The sequence below is a fragment of the Trematomus bernacchii genome, unplaced genomic scaffold, assembly GCF_902827165.1.
Source record: "Trematomus bernacchii unplaced genomic scaffold, fTreBer1.1, whole genome shotgun sequence".
In the NCBI taxonomy this organism is placed as follows: Eukaryota; Metazoa; Chordata; class Actinopteri; order Perciformes; family Nototheniidae; genus Trematomus; species Trematomus bernacchii.
This window is the reverse complement of record NW_022988050.1, coordinates 15,069,323-15,090,106: the sequence shown is the minus strand read 5'-3', so window position 1 is coordinate 15,090,106 and position 20,784 is coordinate 15,069,323. Positions and strand designations below refer to the sequence as shown.

At 40.0% G+C, this 20,784-nt stretch overlaps 1 protein-coding gene across 6 annotated transcripts in view; it reads left to right on the top strand.

Moving 5' to 3' along the window:
* Window positions 1-20,784, top strand: part of LOC117474097 (KAT8 regulatory NSL complex subunit 1-like) — a 35,654-nt gene that overhangs the window by 11,644 nt on the left and 3,226 nt on the right. For 4 of the 6 annotated variants that reach the window (XM_034120117.1, XM_034120115.1, XM_034120116.1 and 1 more), the window contains 10 exons: window positions 9,048-9,189; window positions 9,300-9,383; window positions 10,665-10,774; window positions 11,520-11,655; window positions 13,275-13,443; window positions 13,926-14,081; window positions 16,021-16,248; window positions 17,190-17,335; window positions 18,948-19,072; window positions 19,192-19,249. In XM_034120117.1, the coding sequence (XP_033976008.1) occupies window positions 9,048-9,189; window positions 9,300-9,383; window positions 10,665-10,774; window positions 11,520-11,655; window positions 13,275-13,443; window positions 13,926-14,081; window positions 16,021-16,248; window positions 17,190-17,335; window positions 18,948-19,072; window positions 19,192-19,249 (1,354 nt within the window). The remainder of the gene's footprint in view (window positions 1-9,047; window positions 9,190-9,299; window positions 9,384-10,664; window positions 10,775-11,519; window positions 11,656-13,274; window positions 13,444-13,925; window positions 14,082-16,020; window positions 16,249-17,189; window positions 17,336-18,947; window positions 19,073-19,191; window positions 19,250-20,784) is intronic. The other 2 variants (XM_034120119.1, XM_034120118.1) reach the window with 2 other exon arrangements.

Below are 20,784 nucleotides of genomic sequence, written 5' to 3'. Positions count from 1 at the left end.
TGTGCATTAAAAAAAAAGGTCTCTGTACCTTTTTTAAACATTTTAAGTGCTTTTGCTTTGTCAGTAGATCCAAATGTAATATTACAGGGTGGACTTTTATTACATTTTGTCAACATGAAACCGGCTGCAACAGCAGACACATGCATGCTTTTCTGAGCCTTTATTAATAAAGCTGTTAATGTATAAACTGCACCCTTGCAAACACGTTCAATCACTACATTATCTCTTTGTTTCTCCCTATACCCTGTGAAAGAAATGAGACAGACCAACTGTAACACAGTATTTCGGTCTGTATGGCTTAATGTTATACAGATGTAGTTACTGCTAACTGTACTACATTAAGTGTTTGTTTACTGCTTTGGTTAAAACACAAACAGGGTTTCTACACATCCTTGAACATTTTGTATGTTTTTCAATTTAAGAGTAAGCTTGAAATTGAATGTGCTTTCAACATATTTTCAAAGTAGTTTTATTTACAGAACCACTTGTGCTTACTAGTCACTCATTGCTACATAATTCCTCTGTTGATCCTTTACTAGCAAGCATTACATAATCATGATCGGCACATACAATCAAAGTTAATAAACAGCCATTTTACACAATACTATTTAAAGTAACTGTTCAAATTAGATTATTTAGAGTCTGCACATTTTTGGCTAGTTTTGTCCAAATGTTTAAAAAGCTATTTAAAGGCAGTATGAAGCCAATGTCTGCCCAGGCATAGTTCACCACTTTAAATCGTTTTATAATAAAAAATTACAGGTGTTATGAGTTAAATTAATCAGTTACTATAATCCTTAGATGATGACCTATATAACAGCCCGCTGAAGTAAAAACTGAGACGTTGCCCTCCCTGCAGGAGACAGGCACCCAATGTCATCTTACACTCAGGAAAATAACACTGACCTGAGCACACTTGACAATTTGTACATGTTTTATTAGAGCACAAAAGCTTTTTGGCCTGTATTCTTTGCTACACAATACAGCAGAATTATGCAATTTGAGTATAATACATTACATGTTACTTGTTAGACGCTTTTATCCAAAGCGACTTACATACTCAATACTGTGGACAATCCCCACAGGAGCAATTTGGGGTGAAGTGTCTTGCCCAGGGACACAACGACATGCTGACTGCAGTGGGGTTTGAACCTGTGCTCCCCTGATCCGAACACCAACGCACTAGTCCACTACGCCACACGCCACCCTGGCTCAATAAACCAGGCTCAGAGAGCTCAGTTAATTTGCACAGATGTTCTACAAAAAGCCACATTTAAAGGTTTTTGTTTTGCTGTCACAGAAGCACCCATCACTTAACAGGTTTGCTAATGTTTGCTAAGCGGTAGTACATGTAAGCCTAATAATTTCCGTGTACACTGAGTGAAAGCTGCCTTGGAAATCTAAATCTGCTCATCTGTTATGCCTTCATAAGCAGACGTCTCATACACATTGTATAATCATTCATACTACACAAACAGGTTCTCAGCTCGCAACACAGCATATGAGATTCTTGCCTTTTTGTGAACACCATAGTCGTCCAGGAAGTAGGGTGTGTGTATAACCATAAAGCCACATTTTCCCAGCTGACATTTTGTCTCGGTTACCAATTCATGGCTTACAGCACTACCACCAGTCAACAATACAGACAATGTAGTGTCTTCTTTAGGCGGCACCACCTCAATTATTTACCGTCAGCTGAGTTGACAGCAGTGTGGAAAATAACCTATTTGCGCAGCTTGTTTCGATGTAGTGTGTTGCTTACATCTAATCCTGTCATCCCTGTCCCTGCTGTAGACGTGGTTTCCCGTATCTTAGAGAGGATTGCGGGGCAAGCCAACATCTGTTGTCGTGCTTATGCTGCAGGGCTTTTCTGCCCTAGCCAGTGTCTGTCTGTGAATGTGACGTCCACAATGGTCCTTTAACAGGGTGTGGGTGCTGCTAGCTTTAAAAATGCTTTTCTACTCACTGCAACATGACAAGGACAGTGTCATGACATGCATATCATTTGTTTATTTAGGCATGTTACGTGGAGCACGGGTTGTTCTGTGTTAAACAAGTGGGCACAGTTTCTTGTTTCTGAGGCAACAAAACGCTCATCAGGAAATCTCAGAGCTTACATAATCGCTCATAGACAGAACATGGAAAATGTTGGGAGTTTTGTTATCTCTCCAGCACTACAACGTACCAATGTTAGCATGCTTTTTGTCTGTCTGATGATAAAAGGAGACCTGGATGATCCAGAGTCCATGTTTGTATGATCTTTATGCAGTTAGGCAGTAAAAGTGTCTGTGCCTGCTGCTTTTGAATCGGGGTAACTAGGTTGACTGAGACTACAACGTGCCTTTCATGCTTATGGCTCAGCATTACTCTGCAGTCTGAGTAGCTTAGCTATGTTTTCCCTAGTTTCATTCCTGTGTGTGTGTGTGTGTGTGTGTATATTTATCTATGTATGTGAACGCCTGTATAGGTTTCTGTCCCGTTCCACACATCTGGATGTGTTTTAGCTCGGCCCAAGTTCCTCAACACAAACCCACAGGCGTTACATAACCCCCCTCTTTTATGTAATGACTGCTGCAGCTCTCTAGCTGAATTTGCCCTCACTAGTTTTTCCTGCCCCACACCCTGTTGGCATGCCTCGATCAGTCCTGGATCCCGAGCTGTTTCTTCCTGTAACAGATTAGTTTAACCTGCTGCCCTGACAGCCATCCCTGCACATCAGAATAAACCTGAAAAATATTGTTGTACATTTTAAATGTCTGGATCCTTTTCAACCCTTTCAGTTTGCTTTGCAAATCTTTGACTCTGGAGAACAAAGAAGTTATGACAGCTGCTGCTTTGATTTCCCTCATTCTTGTTACTAAGTATTATTGATAACTGAACGGCTAGTGAAGCATGCTTGCAAATGGATTTTATTGTTTGTTCCATATGGAAAAGTAAAACGTGTGTAGGCCTTTTATTATACTTGACCTCTCTTCATCACCATGTTTCTATGGAAGATTATTGTACAAGGAGCTCAGGTTACCTAATGTGAATATGGGTGTGTTAAAGTGGAAATTAGGGACTGATTAGTTGTCACCTAATGCACAGAAAAAAATGGCATAACTGCCTTGTGTAATTCAAACTGCCTCAGTTCAAGTCAGTCATTTTCCCCCCCACAATTGAAGTTTATTGAGTGTTGTTATTCACAATACATAAGTTCCCAAAGATCCCCCCAAATTAAGCCAAAATTAGTTTAGATCAGATATGATTGATGGCCCAATATCGGCATTTAGAAAATATAGCTTGGATCAAAGTGCTGTGTTTTATGAGGTTTGCATAGAAGGTTTTGTAGGGTGCAGTTTAGGGATTGGTTGATGAACAATGCCATCATGTAAAATCCATGGCTGACTGTCATCAACCACTGACTACTGGCGTTAAACAATACTGACAGGATGATTTGGAGAGCTAGCATGCCACGTTTGGAGACACTTATCCTTGCACGCCTGAGAAAATGTTGAACTTTTAAACCTTGTTTTCAATTAATATCAGTTATAATTGTGGTACATCTACAAAACCTTGCTGAAACAACAAAAGTGGGACTGAGGCAAGCTGCACTCCAAAATAAACTGTCTGTATTATATTTGTGTTTATAAAACTGGGCAATATGTGAATACATTACCAATATTGTGATATAAGAATAGACATTTTATCAGTATTATTAAGTCAAGCAGTAATTGTATTTCCTGAACCAGACTGTTGTGTTAATTGCCCTTACCTACAGAATCGCTAGCCTGCGTGAGAAGCGTGTCTGCGTAGTGGAATCCTTTTGCTTTTATATGACAGTGCCCATGTGAACAGGTTGGAGTAGCCACACAGCATTTATTTGTTCCTGCTGTATTCTTTTTAGATTTGTGGTCTTCCCTATTTATTCCAGCGTGTTGTGCTTGGGTCACAGCAAAAGTAAAAGCCAACAGTAAAAATCTGTTTATAGTTTATAGACATCATACTAGTAACCCGGTCTAATAGTTCTGTATCTCTAGAATATGTCACAGGCGTGAAAAAAACACTTCCTGTTTCTGTTTTAAGATAAAAGCCGGATGCAGTAACTGGCCCCATACATTGAGAACCTTTTTTGTTAAATTGTGGATAATAACTTACAAATGAGCACCCATTTCTTAACCTATACTCGGTCTAAAATCAATATAAATGCCATTCAGAATTAAATTAATAACACACTCTTTTAACAATCTCCATTGAGAAAAATGGGTCACTGTTATTTATTGTGGTCTATGCTTTATATGTACTGCGTGTGTGTATGCATTAATCTCATATAAATGTAGATTGATATGACATAACTAAAACAGAACAATCTTATTTTTTAGGGGGGGGAGCTTTTGAATTATGCTGCATGCTTTGGGAGATTTGACCCCTGTAGTAGGGTTGGGTACCGAAATCCGGTTCCGTGGCAGGTTTGGGAAGCAAAACTCGGTTCAGAGTAAGAACAAATATCAATTGTCCGATACCCGGATTTCTAAGAGTTGTGAGGACAGGAGGACCGCAGCTCTTTCTCTCTGCTCCGGATCAGCTGATTGCTGCACGGTACAGCTCAGCGTCTCTCTCTCTCCCTCTCTCTCTTTCTACACACAGCGGCTCCGCTGCCCGTTTAACAGCCTCATCTTTGTCAACCTTTCTTATGTTCTTTCTCTAACACGTAATGAAGGTTATTACGCGTTTTAGCTCCTATGCTGTTAATATTGACCGCCATTTCCTTTATGAAGTTAAGCAGCATCCCTGTCTGTGTCCTCGCGCTGTCCTCACATCCCAGGACTATGAGACCGACTCGGAGGAGCACAGGGATGTCAGTATTGTTTATGAAGCAGGGTATAGAAAGTACATTATTGAAATGAAAATACTATTTATTTACTTTTACAAACAGTGAGCAGCTGGGCAGCTGCAGCATGTGTGTTACAGGACATGTGTTGGACACAGACTGTATGGTTGGACTCTATCTCACAGGCAGGTTGCAGTGTGACATCGGAAGAGACTTGGCCAATTGTACATTCTCAAACTGCACCACTTAGAACTAACTAAAAAATGCAGAGATTATTTTAATATAATTGTATTCATTAACCGCAACAAAATTAAACAGTATTAAGTGATTTGTAAATGTCTGACTTAATGTTTTCATAAATATATTTTTCTCCCAGTGAAATTGGCATGGGACTTATTTTTACCCTCTCAAAGAACCGAAATTGAGAACCGAAAAGCAGAACCGGAATCAGAACCGGAATCGTTAAAATCCAAACGATACCCAACCCTACCCTGTAGTGTGATATCTGTGGAGGCAGTACATTGTGATAAAGCTGTTAAAATAGAGCAGCAAAAAGGGGGTGGCCATTGGTCACGAGGCAGAGCTAGGTAGGTCCTTTTAATCATAGGACTTTCAGTTTGATTCCATGTTAAATTATGTTTGAGCAAGACACTGAACCCCAAGTTGCTCTGATGTGCCGGCCAGCGCCTTGCATGGCTGCATTGCCTCCATTGGAGTGTAAATGTGTGTATGATTGGGTGAAAGAGACAGAATGTGTAAAGATTGAATTGTGCTATATAACTGCAGTCCATCTACCATAAGGTCAGAGCCCTTGTTTCCAAGTTATACATCTTTCATACAAAAGACTTGCATGTTTTCACCCCACTGACTGTGTGCTCATGAAATGAAGTGATGAAATGATGAGAAAAAAAATAGAGACCATATTAGGTGTACAGCATAATACAAGTATCAAGCAAATAGAAAGTTAATCTCCTTCCACCAGCCACTTGTGTAACCATATGGAGAGGAAGTGCACCCCCCCCCCCCTCCAGTATTAACAAAGGCACACAATGAAGTAGAGGAGAGAAAAGTGTTACAATGGCTGACATAAACGGCGATAGAAATAGTTTCTGTGTTCGTCACTTCTTGCACGATATCAAAAGGTCTTTGAAATCGCTTCCCTTAGCCTGAAGGAACCGCATGTGTCTTCCCCAGTGATGGTACTTTTCCAGTGGAAAGGTACATCAGGTGTAAATGAGTCTGCTGCCTCAGTGACCCTCGCTCTCCGGCTTTTTTTGCGCCACGTGTTTGAGCATGGTGTTGGTTATGGTAGGGACGTTATGGCACAGGGGTGCACCACGCAACATACGTGCTGCATCCGGAGAAACACCACAAAGGAGAATGTGCTGACAGACACAAAACAACGGCTGTACAGATTGCCGCCGGTGCTTTTGTGTTTGGGAGTAGGGGGGGAGGAAAATATGTCCTGGTGAGAAGGGGGGATGGAGCTTCTCGTGTAGAGGGGGGGGGAGGGAATTTCTCCACGCTGCATACCGACCCATCCTCCTTCGTCACACTAACGATTAAGGTCATTGCACTTGTAATGGCCCCTGTGTGTTTATGTTTGACTAAAGTACAGTTTTAGCTCTTCCTGCTTCCTTTTCATGATTATCCACACAAGTGGGGCCCAGCTCTTGTCTATCGGACCCTGAGAACTCATTTAATTATTTTCTATTCTTTATTCCTTTTAATTAATTCACTTGGTATATAGAGTCTGAATCAGTCCTTATGATAAAGCCAGAGAAGTGGACGTGGGCGATTCCTTCTACTTCAACCTTTATTCATTATTAGCAGTAGAAAGATACTCATATATTTTACCAATATGTACTCGTATTTTTTAAAAGAACAATACCCTAATGCAGGAATATCTTCTTTTTTATTTTATTTAATACAGTTCAAGCATTGAAATAAAAAAAAACTATGAAAGTAAAAGCAATAAATACTTAGTGACTTTGCAGAATAGCTAATTTCACAATAATGTATGTACATTTGTAGTATGACTATTAACGCCTACATTTGTATATCACTTTACTATTGCAGCTTTTAAATGTGTGGCCAGTCTACTCATCTTAATGTATTTATTTATACATTTTCTTTATATTACTTTATAAACAGCTGGGTTGCAGGTGAATTTCCAGCTCAGGATCAGTAAAGCTTTATTCATAGAATATCATTATTTATTTGTTGACTGTATTTTTTATCTTAACCCAAATAGTTAAAAGCAGCTGTTATCGAATAAATGTGTGGTCTAAATATAACAAGAAAATGCTAATGCTGAAATGTCATAGAGCATGAATCTTCTCTAGATCATCCTTCATGTCCCCCTTAGGGCCACATCTCACCTGGCCTTTTGGTAGATCAGCTGTCCACCCCCACATCCTGGTGAATCAGGGCATACTCATTTGTGCAGTATATTCTGTGACACTCTTAGTGCCACCACCTCCAGTGTTGTTTTGAGACGAGTCTCCACGGGGACTCCCAGATGCAAATGACTTGCCAGAGCATTGATCTTATGCACCAGCAAAAGGGCGTGTTCAACAGTGTTGCAGTGTTTAGAGAACATTTACCAGTGCATGTTTGTTTATTGTGCAGAACAGGATTGAGAGTGTAGAATAGCAACAGGAGATGTTATGAGCAGGTAACACTGCAGCTGTATTTGCAGTAGTGTCCTTGCTGCTGTATTGCAGTGACCACGCTTGTTGTGGATAAGTAAAGCAAGAGTCAAGATGTCTTTCATGGCACTGATTGGTGGTTGATATCTGCGTCAAAGCCAATGTGACTCTCCTTCCGCTCAGCTCCACAATAATACAGGATGCTTGCTTGGATTATTGGTTATCCCAGTGTCTGCCGCACTGTTCCCTGACCCAGCCCCACCCCCTCCAGCACCCTGTGGCCTGTAGATTGCACTTTAAAGCCCGTCTGTTCCTCCCCAGGCTGCCAGAGCTTTCCCTGTCCTTGTTGTCCCTCTTTTTACTCCTCCCCTTCTCCCTCCCCCGATCTAGGCCGTAGCCCTTTCCCAACTTCCTCCATCCTGTAGTAGATCTGAAAATTGAAAACAGAGACGGGTGTGGAGAGGAGAAAGCGCAGAGGAGTGCAAGGTCTATCTTTGTCTGCCATCTGACTCTTTTTTTTCTTCATTGTTCAGCCACGGTCAATGCAGCCTGTATTTTGATGAAACAGCGCCCTCTGTGGTGGCTGCCGCACGATGCAAGAGCAGACATTTTCCTCATGTCTGCCTTTTGAAATGCCCATTCTGTGTGTCATACTGGTAAAATGGAGTACTCTGCTCTCAGCTGGCACTCATGGTTTGCCATTAAGCAACTCAGGGCGAGGAAAATCCCAATTTTTATGTTTCTCCCTCGCTTCTGAAGAATCCCTCGTCATGTTGTTTTTTGATTAGGAGGATTTTCCACGGTGCCTGCAGTTGCCATTGCTGGGCGCTTAGTGTAATGCTGATTCACTGACCTCTGCAGTCTGACTGGGGAAATGCTCTGAGGCTCACTGAATAACATGCTCTCAATGATCTATTTATGACTCATTGATATTTCAATGTATTATGTTGTAGGATGATTCATGACAGAACAGACGTTTACCATACATGCCCTTACTCTACCGACAACCTGGAAATGGAAAATAAATAGATTTTAATGACTGAAATTGGGGCTGTGACTTGGGCTGGGCAGTATTGCCATAATCTTGTATTCTGATATTCATATCTTCATTATATCCCCATTATAATATACTATCTGGTAATTCAATAAAGTAGTCTTTATGATAATCACATGGTTAAGCCAATCTTCCTATACTAGTATGAATTAAATACTTGACAAACTAAAAATAAAGAGTATTTTTCATTAATTGAGAACTGAAGTGCACAATTACATTGAAAGACATTCATTATGATACTGAATTATCACCCAACCCAAAATCCAACTAATGGTTATTTTCATTGGAAATTAATTTGATTATTCTTTTCGAAAATTGTCCATCCCATATCCAAGGTTTTATCAGACCAACAGTTTATAACACAATGATAGTTCTTCAGCTGTTGTGTTTTTAAGCATTTCAATCAATTTAACAATCTGTTTGTCTGCAGCGTTTTTAAGGAGGATAGGCTTTTTGTCGCAAACGTTAATCCAAAATCTCATCTGTTTGCGTTTTATAAAATAAGCGCTCACACCCTCTTCTTGTCCCTCAGATGGAAGCGGGCGGAGAGCCGCTACACGGTGGAGAGAGCGGCCATCATCAGCCACTGGAACTGGCTCCAGGCCCACATCTCAGACCTGGAGTACCGCATCCGACAGCAGACCGACATCTACAGACAGATCCGCGCCAGCAAGGTCAGTACAGCTTTCTCTTTTGGGGCTAATAAATTATAGAATATGCAATGGTTTATGTGCGGAAAAACACTGTTACTATAAATATGCTCCACATGTACATCCTTCTACAGGGCTCAGTGGAGCTGGGAGGACTTTCCTCCAGTGGAGTACCTGCAGGGGGGACAGAAGTGAAGACAGAGCCTGTAAATACTCCGGTGAGTGTCATGGGGGAACCTTAACAGGAGGTTGTGTTCCTCTACAGCGCTGTGTTAGCCATATTCTCTCTCCTGGGGCTACACCAAATGATTAGTCTATTAGCATACTTGTCATTTAAGATAAATCTGGCTCGAATATGCATTTTCTCTTGTTGATCATTAAGTATTTTGTTCTACACCCTGGCAAACAGTTTAATCAGGATCTAGTGGAGTTTATTATGATTATTCAGGCAAAAATACCTTACAAGCTTGTCTTTTTTTAAATGGTTATGCTGTTGTATTGCCTTTTTTTTAAATTGCAAAGCCATTGGAACACCCATAGAGAAAACACTGTTAAAGGCAATGTGCAATGAATGATATGTTTCTTGGAACAAAAGTTAAAAAACAAACCTTTTTAAATATTCTTCAAAATGCTGTTTGAATACAATTCAAGTTAACCATTGAAGTGTGAACTATAATAATGATGCTTGTTGCCACTGAAATGACATTAATCAGTTTTCAATTTGTAAAGGTTCTCAGCAAGTATTTAATTAAACCGAAAATTCATTCAGCACTTTCAAATTCTAAGCACTGGATGTTTTATTAGAAGTTGAAAGGGGCTGTTTTTTTGATTTATTGAAAGACACGTGATAATCGTTAAAGCATTCAACGTGTTTTGGTCAATCAAAGCACCTGCAGGAAATGAAGTGTGAAATGCTCACAGGAAATGATTTCTTTTTATTTGTCCCTCTGGCAGGAAATAAATTGCAGCTTTTGTGTAATTAACACCTTTGACCCTAACACCATTTAGACCAAAACAATTGAGAAATGTTGTATTACAGGATGAGCCTGTTTCTCTGGATATGTTAATGCTGTTTATTCAAATGTTTGTTAAGCTACTGTGGGTGTGGCCTCTAATCTTTGTGGACAACTGTTTTGATTAATCATACATCACGTCTGTTTTCTCTTTAACCTTCAAGGATTGTCTGTTTTTGCTTACTGTCAAATCATCTGCTTTAACAACAAAACAGTATGTCATTTGGAAAAGTTTGATTGAAAGAATGAATTAGTGTGAATTAGTAGCTCTGGGCCATTCATGTTGATGACGGTGCAGAAAAGGGTTTTAGGTTGTGTGAGTGCCAAGCACTTTTCACAAATCCAGAATAAATCATTCAAGGCTACACGACTGGGATGATTCAGTTATGTCGTTTCCTTAAATATCCCGGCTGTGCTTAAGTGCTGCTGGTCTGCCTGTGCTACTGAGGTGTCGCCTCACTGCCTCGGTCTTATCTGTCCTCGCAGGATGTTGGTTCAGAACGGCTGGAGCACACAGGCGCCGCCCACATCCCCAACACAGAGGCTGGCCCGTGGAAAGGTCAAAGCTCGCAGCCCGTTAACGGCGTCCTCAGCAGGTACAGCTGATGATAATACTACTGATGAACTCCTTTCTGCTTCAAAGGAAATCTGCTTTCTGAGAAACCCTTCTGAGAAATCTCTAATTAAGGATTTTAGGAGTTTCTAATGATAAGATGCTGATGTCTTTTATTTATTTATTTTTTTTATCTGCAATAGTTAATCAAGTAGTCCAACATCATTCTTTTTTGTTTCGAATTCAATCATTTTCGCAAATTGTGAAGCTAATAATACATATTGCCCATTTCCACATTCTCAAATGTGAGGATTGATGCTCTTCTTTGTCACATATGGAAGTCAAATGAATGTATTTGACTGGTTGTTGAAAAGATGTTGGAAATGTTATGCTATTTTTTCATAAACAAAACAATTATTAAATCAATCAATCGTGAAGATAATCATAAGTGACAAGCGTCATGTTACTCTTGCTACTGAGTTATGTCAGGATTTTTTGGGGATTTCCCAAAAATATTTAATAGATTTCTTGCTTTTAATACCCTAAATTCATAATTTCATTACGTTAAATATGTTTTTATTTCTTTAAAAATAAACCAAACAATTATAAATAAACAAAAACATAAGAAAATATTGGCGTCCTTTTCATCTGCAATTTAATGAACATTTATGCTTTTGAAAAACACAAAAATGGATTTATGCTAATGTGTGAATGAACTCAGTTGTCACTTCAGATAAAATGTGTAAGATCTTTGGCCTAATTCCTCTCCGTGTGTTGTCTTGGTTCAGGATGGCAGAGAGTGCGGATACCAAGCCGCCGTCAGCCTACGACAGCTCGTGTGTGGCTGCGCGTACACGACCGCTCGTCAGCTGCCGGAGACGGAGGCTCATTCAGCCCAACACGGTGCCCAACCTCAACGGCAAGGTGAGCCCACCGTCTGTTTGTACATGCTTACATACAAGGATTACTAAATGGGATTCATTTGATTTGCAATATCAGAGGGAATTCATTTTGGAAACATGACTCACTTAATCATTGAAAAACATCATGATGTGATTAAGAGAATATTTACCAAACAAGGAGATTCTAGACTCGAGACTCAATACTTCATTCAAAATGGTATTTTCAATTACTTTACCAAATATTGCGCTTACTGCAATTGGGTTTTCCACATTGCCATTTTGAACATTTTCAGATAAATTGTGCTCCCCTAAAGGCCTGTGTAACATTTGGATAGATTCAGTGCTTGAAGCAATTTCCTCGCCCTTAGATTGCGCAATGCTTTCACCCTAAAGAAACTGAGGAGATGTGTTTTTATAAATAGGATTGTTACTAAAAATTGAAGGGAAGACGTTAAATATTTAGTTTTTTGAGAGGAATGAAGTGGGCTTTTATTCTCGTGCGTTATGCACTCACCGATTAGTTCCTTGGTTTGTAACCCAATAGCTGCGTAAACAAGAGCCGGCTGACTTATTTATGAAAAAACTAGGCCAAACAACAAAGAAGGGAAATAACCCTTGTGACGACTCACAAGTTTTAGATGATGAAAAAAGAAACATGGGCCGATTGTTCATAGTTTTCCCCAGAACAAAAACGTGTCCTGGGGTTCTGTGGGACATTAAGTCAGGAAATGTGTTAATGTACAAATGTCTTGTGTGTGCTGATTGCTTAAATCTTCCATTTCTACAGTAAGAAGTGCAATGTGCAATCACATTGTTCCAGTTATAGTCATTCGTAGTTTTAGGACAGGAAATCTTAAACTAGTCTGCGTGTTAGTACCAAGTAGAGAACTAAAATTAGAACCATTTCTTGTAAATACAATTACTCTGTCACCATGACGCTAATGGCTCCTGCAGTGTTTTATATTTTTGGATGCGTTTGTTTATTCAATTTGCACTCTAAATACCAAAAAGAGAGTGTTGTTGTTCGAGTTAACAGAGTGTCCTATTTCTAAATTGATTATTGAACAAGTTAATTTAAAAGCATAAAAGGATAACTCCTACTTAGATGTATATTACAAAAAATGTGGTGCCTTGCTTATCATTGAGGACGATGATGTAAGAGACAACTATGATGAGACCTTATAACTCGTAGACTACAACAAAATCCCTACTTTTTTTAGGATTTAGACAAATGTAAGCTAGTCAGCCAGCTAAATGTTTTATTAAAAAGTAATTTTGCTGCTCTTAATATCCAAACGGTATATTCCAACAGTGCTCCTAGTTTAGGAACGGTCCAAATTGTGCACTCCAGAGCTTGGAGTGACTATTTATGAAAGAATACTTAAATACGTATCTTAAATAGATGTGTTTAAGGTACAATGAGTAGGATTTCCTTAGGAACAATACTGTATACATATAATCTCTCAACCATCACTTATGACCCAACAGAAGTGTGTATCGATGTGTGTATCTGCATAGACCATTGCCAGCTTTCAGTGTTGTGTATACAAACTGTAAATCTCAAATCCTACTCGTCGTACCTAAAGTTTAATCATGAGTGTTTACAGTTGAGCGTGACATGGTTTGCGACATGGTTTCCAGGCGCAGAAAAGCAGCTGTGTCCAGTGTAGCTGCAGGGTGAACCCCAGCAGCTGTGCGATGTGTGGTGGCTGGCCCACCCCCAGAGAGGACCCTCAGTACGAGCAGCCCACCCTGGAGCGCCTGTCGAGACTGGATCTTGGCGTCCACCCCATCCTCTCCTTCCCTGACGGTCAGTGCCGGGCTCCTCGCCTCGAAAGAGTTTACGCTGTCATTTCCTTCTTTACATCTCGAGGGGAAGACAAACAAGGAGTGGCCGTAGAGAGACTTCTCCTCAGGAAGTGCCTAGAAAAGACTACATTTCCTAAAAACTGCAATATACCCCCTTTATAATTGTTGTATTCTCAGAACTGTATCTTAACTACCAGAAGGAAATCGTCTTCCCTACATCAATCTGAATTTATACAAATCAAAGCGTCCATGTCATTATTAAGGAATTTGTTAGGGTTTGCCTTGTTGATAAATAATTGAGACAAAGTTGATTTGCAACCATCACACAATAGTGTATTTGGCATTAGCTCATAGTAGATTGCCTGTGGTTAAATATAAATGTTGCACGCCTTTTGTGAATTGCTAATGTTGAACTACAGATGGTAAAGTATCCACTGAAAACTCAGTATATACTTAAATCTCTTCTGTTTACCTGTCCCTCAGACGTGTGTATAGGCCTACGTCTGCAGCAGGTGATGAAGAGCCAGTGGCAGACCAAGTCGCTGGAGAGGAGCAAACCACTGAAGAAGCTCTCCCTCAAACACAAGCTGTCCTCGTCCAAAGAGAAGCACAAGTTCACCAACTCACTCATGGCAGTCAGTAAGTACAAATAATGAAGAGGCCTAAGGTTCTCTCATATCCCTTTTGAAATTAAACGACCTAAATATAAGAGCCAGAATTGTTTAAGATTTAAACTAAATGATAAAATAATAACAGGATTTTTTATTTCTTAACCTGTTTCACACCTTCCCCCCGGTACCGGGCGGATAAACGCGTCATTTGCAGGAAACAACGTCTAAGGAATCTTAATATTGAATAAAACTATGAATGTGTTATATCCATGTAACGGGAAGAAACTCAGCTAACTGATCTTTTTAATTTTTTTTTTCAAAAAAAACCCACATTGCTAGCACTCAGCCTCTGAATTAGCCTCAAGCGAAAAAAACGTAACATACTAAGGCAACTAAACTCACTCTAACTCCCTTATTACTTATCCTAGATGCACAACCAACCACTCTTTTTTTGGTGTCCTGGAGACACTGAATCTACCGGTGCCCTCCTCAACACTCAGTGATAAACATTCGCGACGCTCTAAACGAAAGCGTACATCATCACATGTGGAGCTAAGAAGCTAAACACGTAAATATGGCTTACCTTGGTCAAAAGGCATTACCTTGGTCTTCAATGGCATTAAAACGATAAAAAAACGATGCTGCAGTTAATCCATAGGTTCATCCTATGTGTCTGTGCCTTCTTTGAAATTATTTCTGATAATCCATAAGCAATACAACTGCGTTTTAGTTTCCAAACTCCAGAAGGAGACATTCCTCCACTTTGGTTTCGTTTTCCACACGCGAAGCAACCACATTTTTTCTTTAAAACGTGTCTGGGTGGGAGCCTCCCCCTTCGATTCTATTGGCTCTAACGGTCACAAGGGTATGTCAACCAACCAAATCGAGCAAGGGGGGCCAGAGATAGGTCAAATCCACCCAAATGACCCCAGATGGCCCAGTTTTTGGCTAAATCTCTCTAAAAAGGTCAAATTTCACTTGTTTTGCATCAATCTTGATACAGGGTACTTATTATATGTTGTACTTTGGATTCCTAAAGCTTTTAGTCTACCTTACCATCATCCAAGGGTAGTTTTCACTATCTGTAAAAAATAATTTTTGGACGGACACTATAATTTACAGTTTTTTACTATGTAAAATCTGAATTTTCTTTAAAATAAAAAACATTTATATTGATTCTGACACTTCTACATCCAACTCACAGGTTTATCATTACTTTGAGAACAAAGATTATTAATTTAACCCTTTTAGAAGGGAAGATATGGTCATTTGTTCTGGGAATGTCATTTTCGAGCCTGAGACCTGAAAAACAGGCTCAGAGTGGAACAGGTTAAAGAAACCAACACATATTTAACCACAATAAGACCTTTGGGGATCCTTTAAAACCCCCTAATATCTAACATGTCATGGCTTTAAGAGCCAGACATGTTTTATTTTAATAAAGTGTTTAAATAAATGATTTAAAAAATCAGTTATGGAGACAATATCTATCGCCATAAAATAGAAATTCTCCAAACTCGAATCATTATGATGAAATGTTCTTTCTTCCACAATAACAGTCACAGTTGTTTATCTTTTATTCCAGCTGTTTTATTCCATAATGGCATTTTTCCCAGTAACTATTTCACAATACCACATGGCAGAGGCAGCTATGTGATTGGCTGCTGCTTTTTTAGCCCAGCTCCAGTAGTAGCAACCTATGTTGTTACAGGTCTGCTGTAGCTTCATTTGTATTTTCTTTTTTATTGCTCAAACAAACACACATTTCATACCCAGAGGAGAGTATGTCATTAATCAATCTAGCTTAAACTTGAACTACAACTGCAGTCATGTGATTGGCTGCTGCTTTTTTAGCCCAGCTCCAGTAGTAGCAACCTATGTTGTTACAGGTCTGCTGTAGCTTTAGTATCTCATTAATCTGGGGTCTCAGGTCTGCTCTGTCTAACGATGATGTGTGCTGTCTGCTGGTGTTGCAGGACTCGGCCACTATAAGAACCGTGCTGAGAAGCTGAGGCCGGTGGACAGCAGTGGGGGGGGCAGCAGCAGCAGCGCGGTGCTGAACGCAGCCCGGCTTGAGGGCCAGGCGGTGTACAAGGCGGAGCGTCTGCAGGGCCTCTCCACCCCACACTTAGTGCCCTACGACAAGAACTACAGCCGGAAGAGATTAAGAGAGCACTCTCTGGACCGGACCGACAGTGAGTCTCTAACAGATGAACTGTCTAACACTATTATATCAGTGGCATTAATCAATTTAAGTAGGGCTGTACCAAATGACTTTTTTACATCCTAAGCTTCTATTCAGGGTTCGTATGAAGCTCTACTCTCTGACGTCATATTTGATCAGGTTTAAACCCTAAACCAAATTAAAATGTTGAGTCCTTAATTTTAACAAAGTGATACATCGAATTAAATGAATTTGTCTTTGTTGTAGTTAATCAACTTTCTTTAATGAATATGACTCACCAGGTCATTAATAAGTACATCAATGACCTTTCCCAAATAGAAATGCAGTTACATAATGAGATAATAATATTCATTTATTGCATTTATTTGAGCACTTTTACAAGTGCTCAAAGCGCTTTACATTACATATTACACATAGGGTGAAGTGCCTTGCCCAAGGACACAACGGCATGTTGTCTGCAGCGGGGGTCCAGCTCCCCTGATCTGATGATCAGCGCACTAACCCACTGAGCCACAGCCCTAAACAATAATTCATATTTTTAGAGCCAAATTATATTTTTGCTTTTATAATGAATGATAGGCTGAACGCCAACAAATGCAGCTTGAAGCTGAATATTTTATTTTGTTAATCATTTTGAAGTGATTCCAACCATCTTTTGGCTTTTCGATACTCGGGAATTTAATTCTTTAAATTGTTCATTCTAATAATATCAGTCTAGCTTAAACTTGAACTACAACTGTGTATAATTACCGGCTTTGTACACAATGGAAAGACGTGCAATTAAGAATAAATCTACACATTAGCGTTAAAAAAGAAAAAGCTTCAACATTTTCGGTACAGCCCTAATCTTCTCTCTTTGAATGTGATATTGATATTATCTTATTAAAGGGGTTTGTAGTTGCTTAAGGAGAGTGAGCACTGATCTAACCTCTCTCTCTGTCTGTCCCGCAGCCTCCCCTAAACTCTTCCTGGACTCGAGCAGCCCCTGCCCGACCCTGTCCACCATGCACTCGTCCCTCCACAGCCCCCTCACCCGGCAGCTGTCCACGTCCTCAGAGAACTCCACGCCGCTGGGCCTGGGCGTCCAGAGCACGCCTGTAAGGAAACACTTTTATTTTCCTGTTATCTGATATGAACTGGGACATCATGAAGTTTCAGTCTTTCAGTTTCAAAATGAGCGAAACTATCAGAGCGCCATGACACAGCCTTTTTAGAATTCTCTGCTTGTTAAAATGTGGAGTTTTCAAATGACAGAATATGATCAAGTTAAAGAATGCAGCCTAGTATCATGAACACATTGTCGACATGCAATATTATGAGGAAGTGAGTACGTTTGCAAAACAAATGAAACTGAAACGACTTGTGTGGTTACTGTAGCAGAACAACTGTCAGACACTCAGAGGGTACTGAGACGTTGGCATCCGTTAGAACAGACCTGCCTAGTGACAACAACATGTAGACCTGTCTAACTGACACTGTAACACTAGGGATGGCTGATCTGGACAATAATGTACAGGTTAAGCAAAGTTATTCCCTTTGCTTTTTTGTTTCACTTTATATCTACACACAGTTGTTTCAGCTCTTAATTACCGTGTTTCTAATTCTGGACATTTTAGTTTTTAGAACCTAGGAGTCAATACCGTGTGCCCATATTAAAAGTTCCCCTATTATGTTTTTGTTGGGGTTTTTCCATTTCCGGTAGTGTGTTATATAGGTTTTAGTGCATGTTATTGGTCTGCAGAGGCTACAATCCCAAAGTTCCCTCCAGAGGGAGTTTATTCTTTCAACAAAATGTCTGTAAACGGTCTCCTCTTATGGCGCATTTCCACTACACGACCTCGCTCGGTATGGCTAGGCCTCGTTAGGCCTTGTTAGGACTGGCTCACTTTATGGTGCATTTCCATTACAGTTTAGGAACTGGGGCAGTAACTATAGTAACGCAGTGTAGGTGGAGCCGTGACGTCATCTTCAATGTGAACCACAAAACCAACATCAGCCGTTAGCTGTTAGCACTCAGAGCTCACAGCTCCTCATATCTGTTCAGAAACTAGACAAAAGTTAAACAAGTACAAACCACAGACTGTCTGTGTCATGGCGAATACAGTCGCTGGTTTATTTATGTCTGTATAGGCCGTTGTTGTGAGTGTGGACGGTCGGAGCATATACTGCGTTAGCTTAGCCAATCTCCATCTAGAAAAACACGCATTTTAAAAGGTTTTTCCCCTGCCGTCTGTCTGCAGACTTGACAAAGCATTAATTCATGGTTTTTACTAACCGGTATCAGTATGTTGTTACTTCGGCATCATTTTGAAACGTGTATTACAATTAAATCACGGTCAAATATGTCCATCTTGTTGTAGTTGTAGCCCCCTTGCCAGCGATTCTCTCTCTAGTTTAGCATACTCAGCCTGGTTGTTGGCCCGGAAAGAACCTCGACTTTATGGGGCCAGAAAAACTGTGAAATAGTACCCGCTAGCCGGTACTACGCTAAGTGGAAACGCAACCAAAAACGGGCCCCGCACGGCTCGGCACGCTTAAAGCGAGCTCCGCGCTGCAGTGGAAATGCGCCATTACACTCTTAAAGCTGTAACAGATGAACCAATTATCTAAAAAGTGAATATTGTCACAGATATCCTGATTTGGCCCTGTGTTCATATAAGTCATTTTTTTTTTTGTATTCCTCATACTATGTGCTCCTTTGTGTCCCAGCAGCAGCCAATCAAGAGGAGGCGAGGTGAAAGCTCTTTTGACATCAACAACATCGTAATCCCCATGTCAGTGGCTGCCACCACCAGGGTGGAGAAGCTGCAGTACAAAGAGATCCTCACCCCCAGGTAACTGCCTGCATGAGGGCTGACCTGGGGTCTGTTTGCTCTGACACAAACCTCCCTCCTCCAGTGTTTTATATACTGCTGGTTTCCCTGCACTCACATGTATTCCTCTGTGTGCTCAGGTGGCGATCAGTGGACATTTTCTCTCAGTCCATCACTGAGGAGGAGGATGAACGGGAGGTAAGGGTCCACTGCTGTGTTCCATGTGATGTTTATTTAGCGGATCCTTCATTAGACATCTGTTTACCTGTGCCATATGACTCACCCTTGGAAAACACAGCTCCCACGGGAGGCCATGGGTGCTAGTTTGCACAATCCTCTTTAAATCAATCTAAAAAATAAGAGCTAGAGCATTCATTCTTTTTAAATCATGAAGCTAAGGCTACTGTCTTTCGCAGCAGTGCTTATGTTGATGTCATTTTGCTATGTTACATGCAGTTGTGTCAGAAATTTAAAATGGTAATTATTTCAGAGTAAAAAATGGTTTAATAATCATCCATTATTTGTGGCTTTAAATCTGCCAATACCTATTAGCCTATGTTGTACATTCATTTCAGTCATATAAAGTATTTTAAGATGCATACAAATAGTAAATGGTAGGTCTTTTCTATCCCAGAGATCAAAGGGTTAAAAATCTGCAGATGCTTTCTGAGAAATAATGATGTGTTCCCTGTTTAATACACAATAGCACATGTGCTTTCACTCAGATACACTGCTTGGCAGAGAGCAAACAGTGACACCTGGTGGTCAAAGCAGCTATTAGGCCAGGGGGGTCAAACTCAAATACACAGTGGGCCAAAACTAAAAGATGGGTACTAGTCGAGGGCCGGACTGGTTCAATGTTTATTGTAAAACGTATTGAAATGAACTTATTGCACATATTAAACCTAGAACTAACAAAGCTTAAATGATTGCCTATAAAAACAACATTAAACATTAAATAATCAGTTGCATTCATTTCTTATGGCTCTATCTGCAGACTCATTTCTTATGGCTCTATCTGCAGACTCATTTCTTATGGCTCTATCTGCAGACTCATTTCTTATGGCTCTATCTGCAGACTCATTTCTTATGGCTCTATCTGCAGACTCATTTCTTATGGCTCTATCTGCAGACTCATTTCTTATGGCTCTATCTGCAGACTCATTTCTTATGGCTCGATCTGCAGACTCATTTCTTATGGCTCTATCTGCAGACTCATTTCTTATGGCTCTATCTGCAGACTCATTTCTTATGATTACATCTTTCCACAGGCCAACAACAGCTTCAAAAAAACAATTTCCCTCAAACAAACATGCCCTGTTGCAAAAAAGTGTAAAAGGAAACGCGTGTATTAGACCAATAGTTTTCAATAAATAATACAAATGTTTTTCTTGAAAATGTGTAAAAAGTAAAAATACCAATTGGCGTTCCACAATAATCAAAATCTAAACATTAGTCACTTTTCTATTATAACTGTCTTACAAAGACAACTAGTCAGGATTGACTTCAATTATTTATCAGTTCCCTCAGAAAGATGAACAAAGGTCTGAAATATTTTCCATTTTGCTGCAGGGTCTAACCTTCACTTTTTAATTCAAATTGAAATTATTGCTAATATTTCCTAGGAATGACTGAGGGAATAAAGTGCTAGTTTTAATTAAAAATAATGAATAATTATCCCTGCTGGTTTTCTTTATTTTATACTTTCACAACATGCCTTCAATATTGTATCA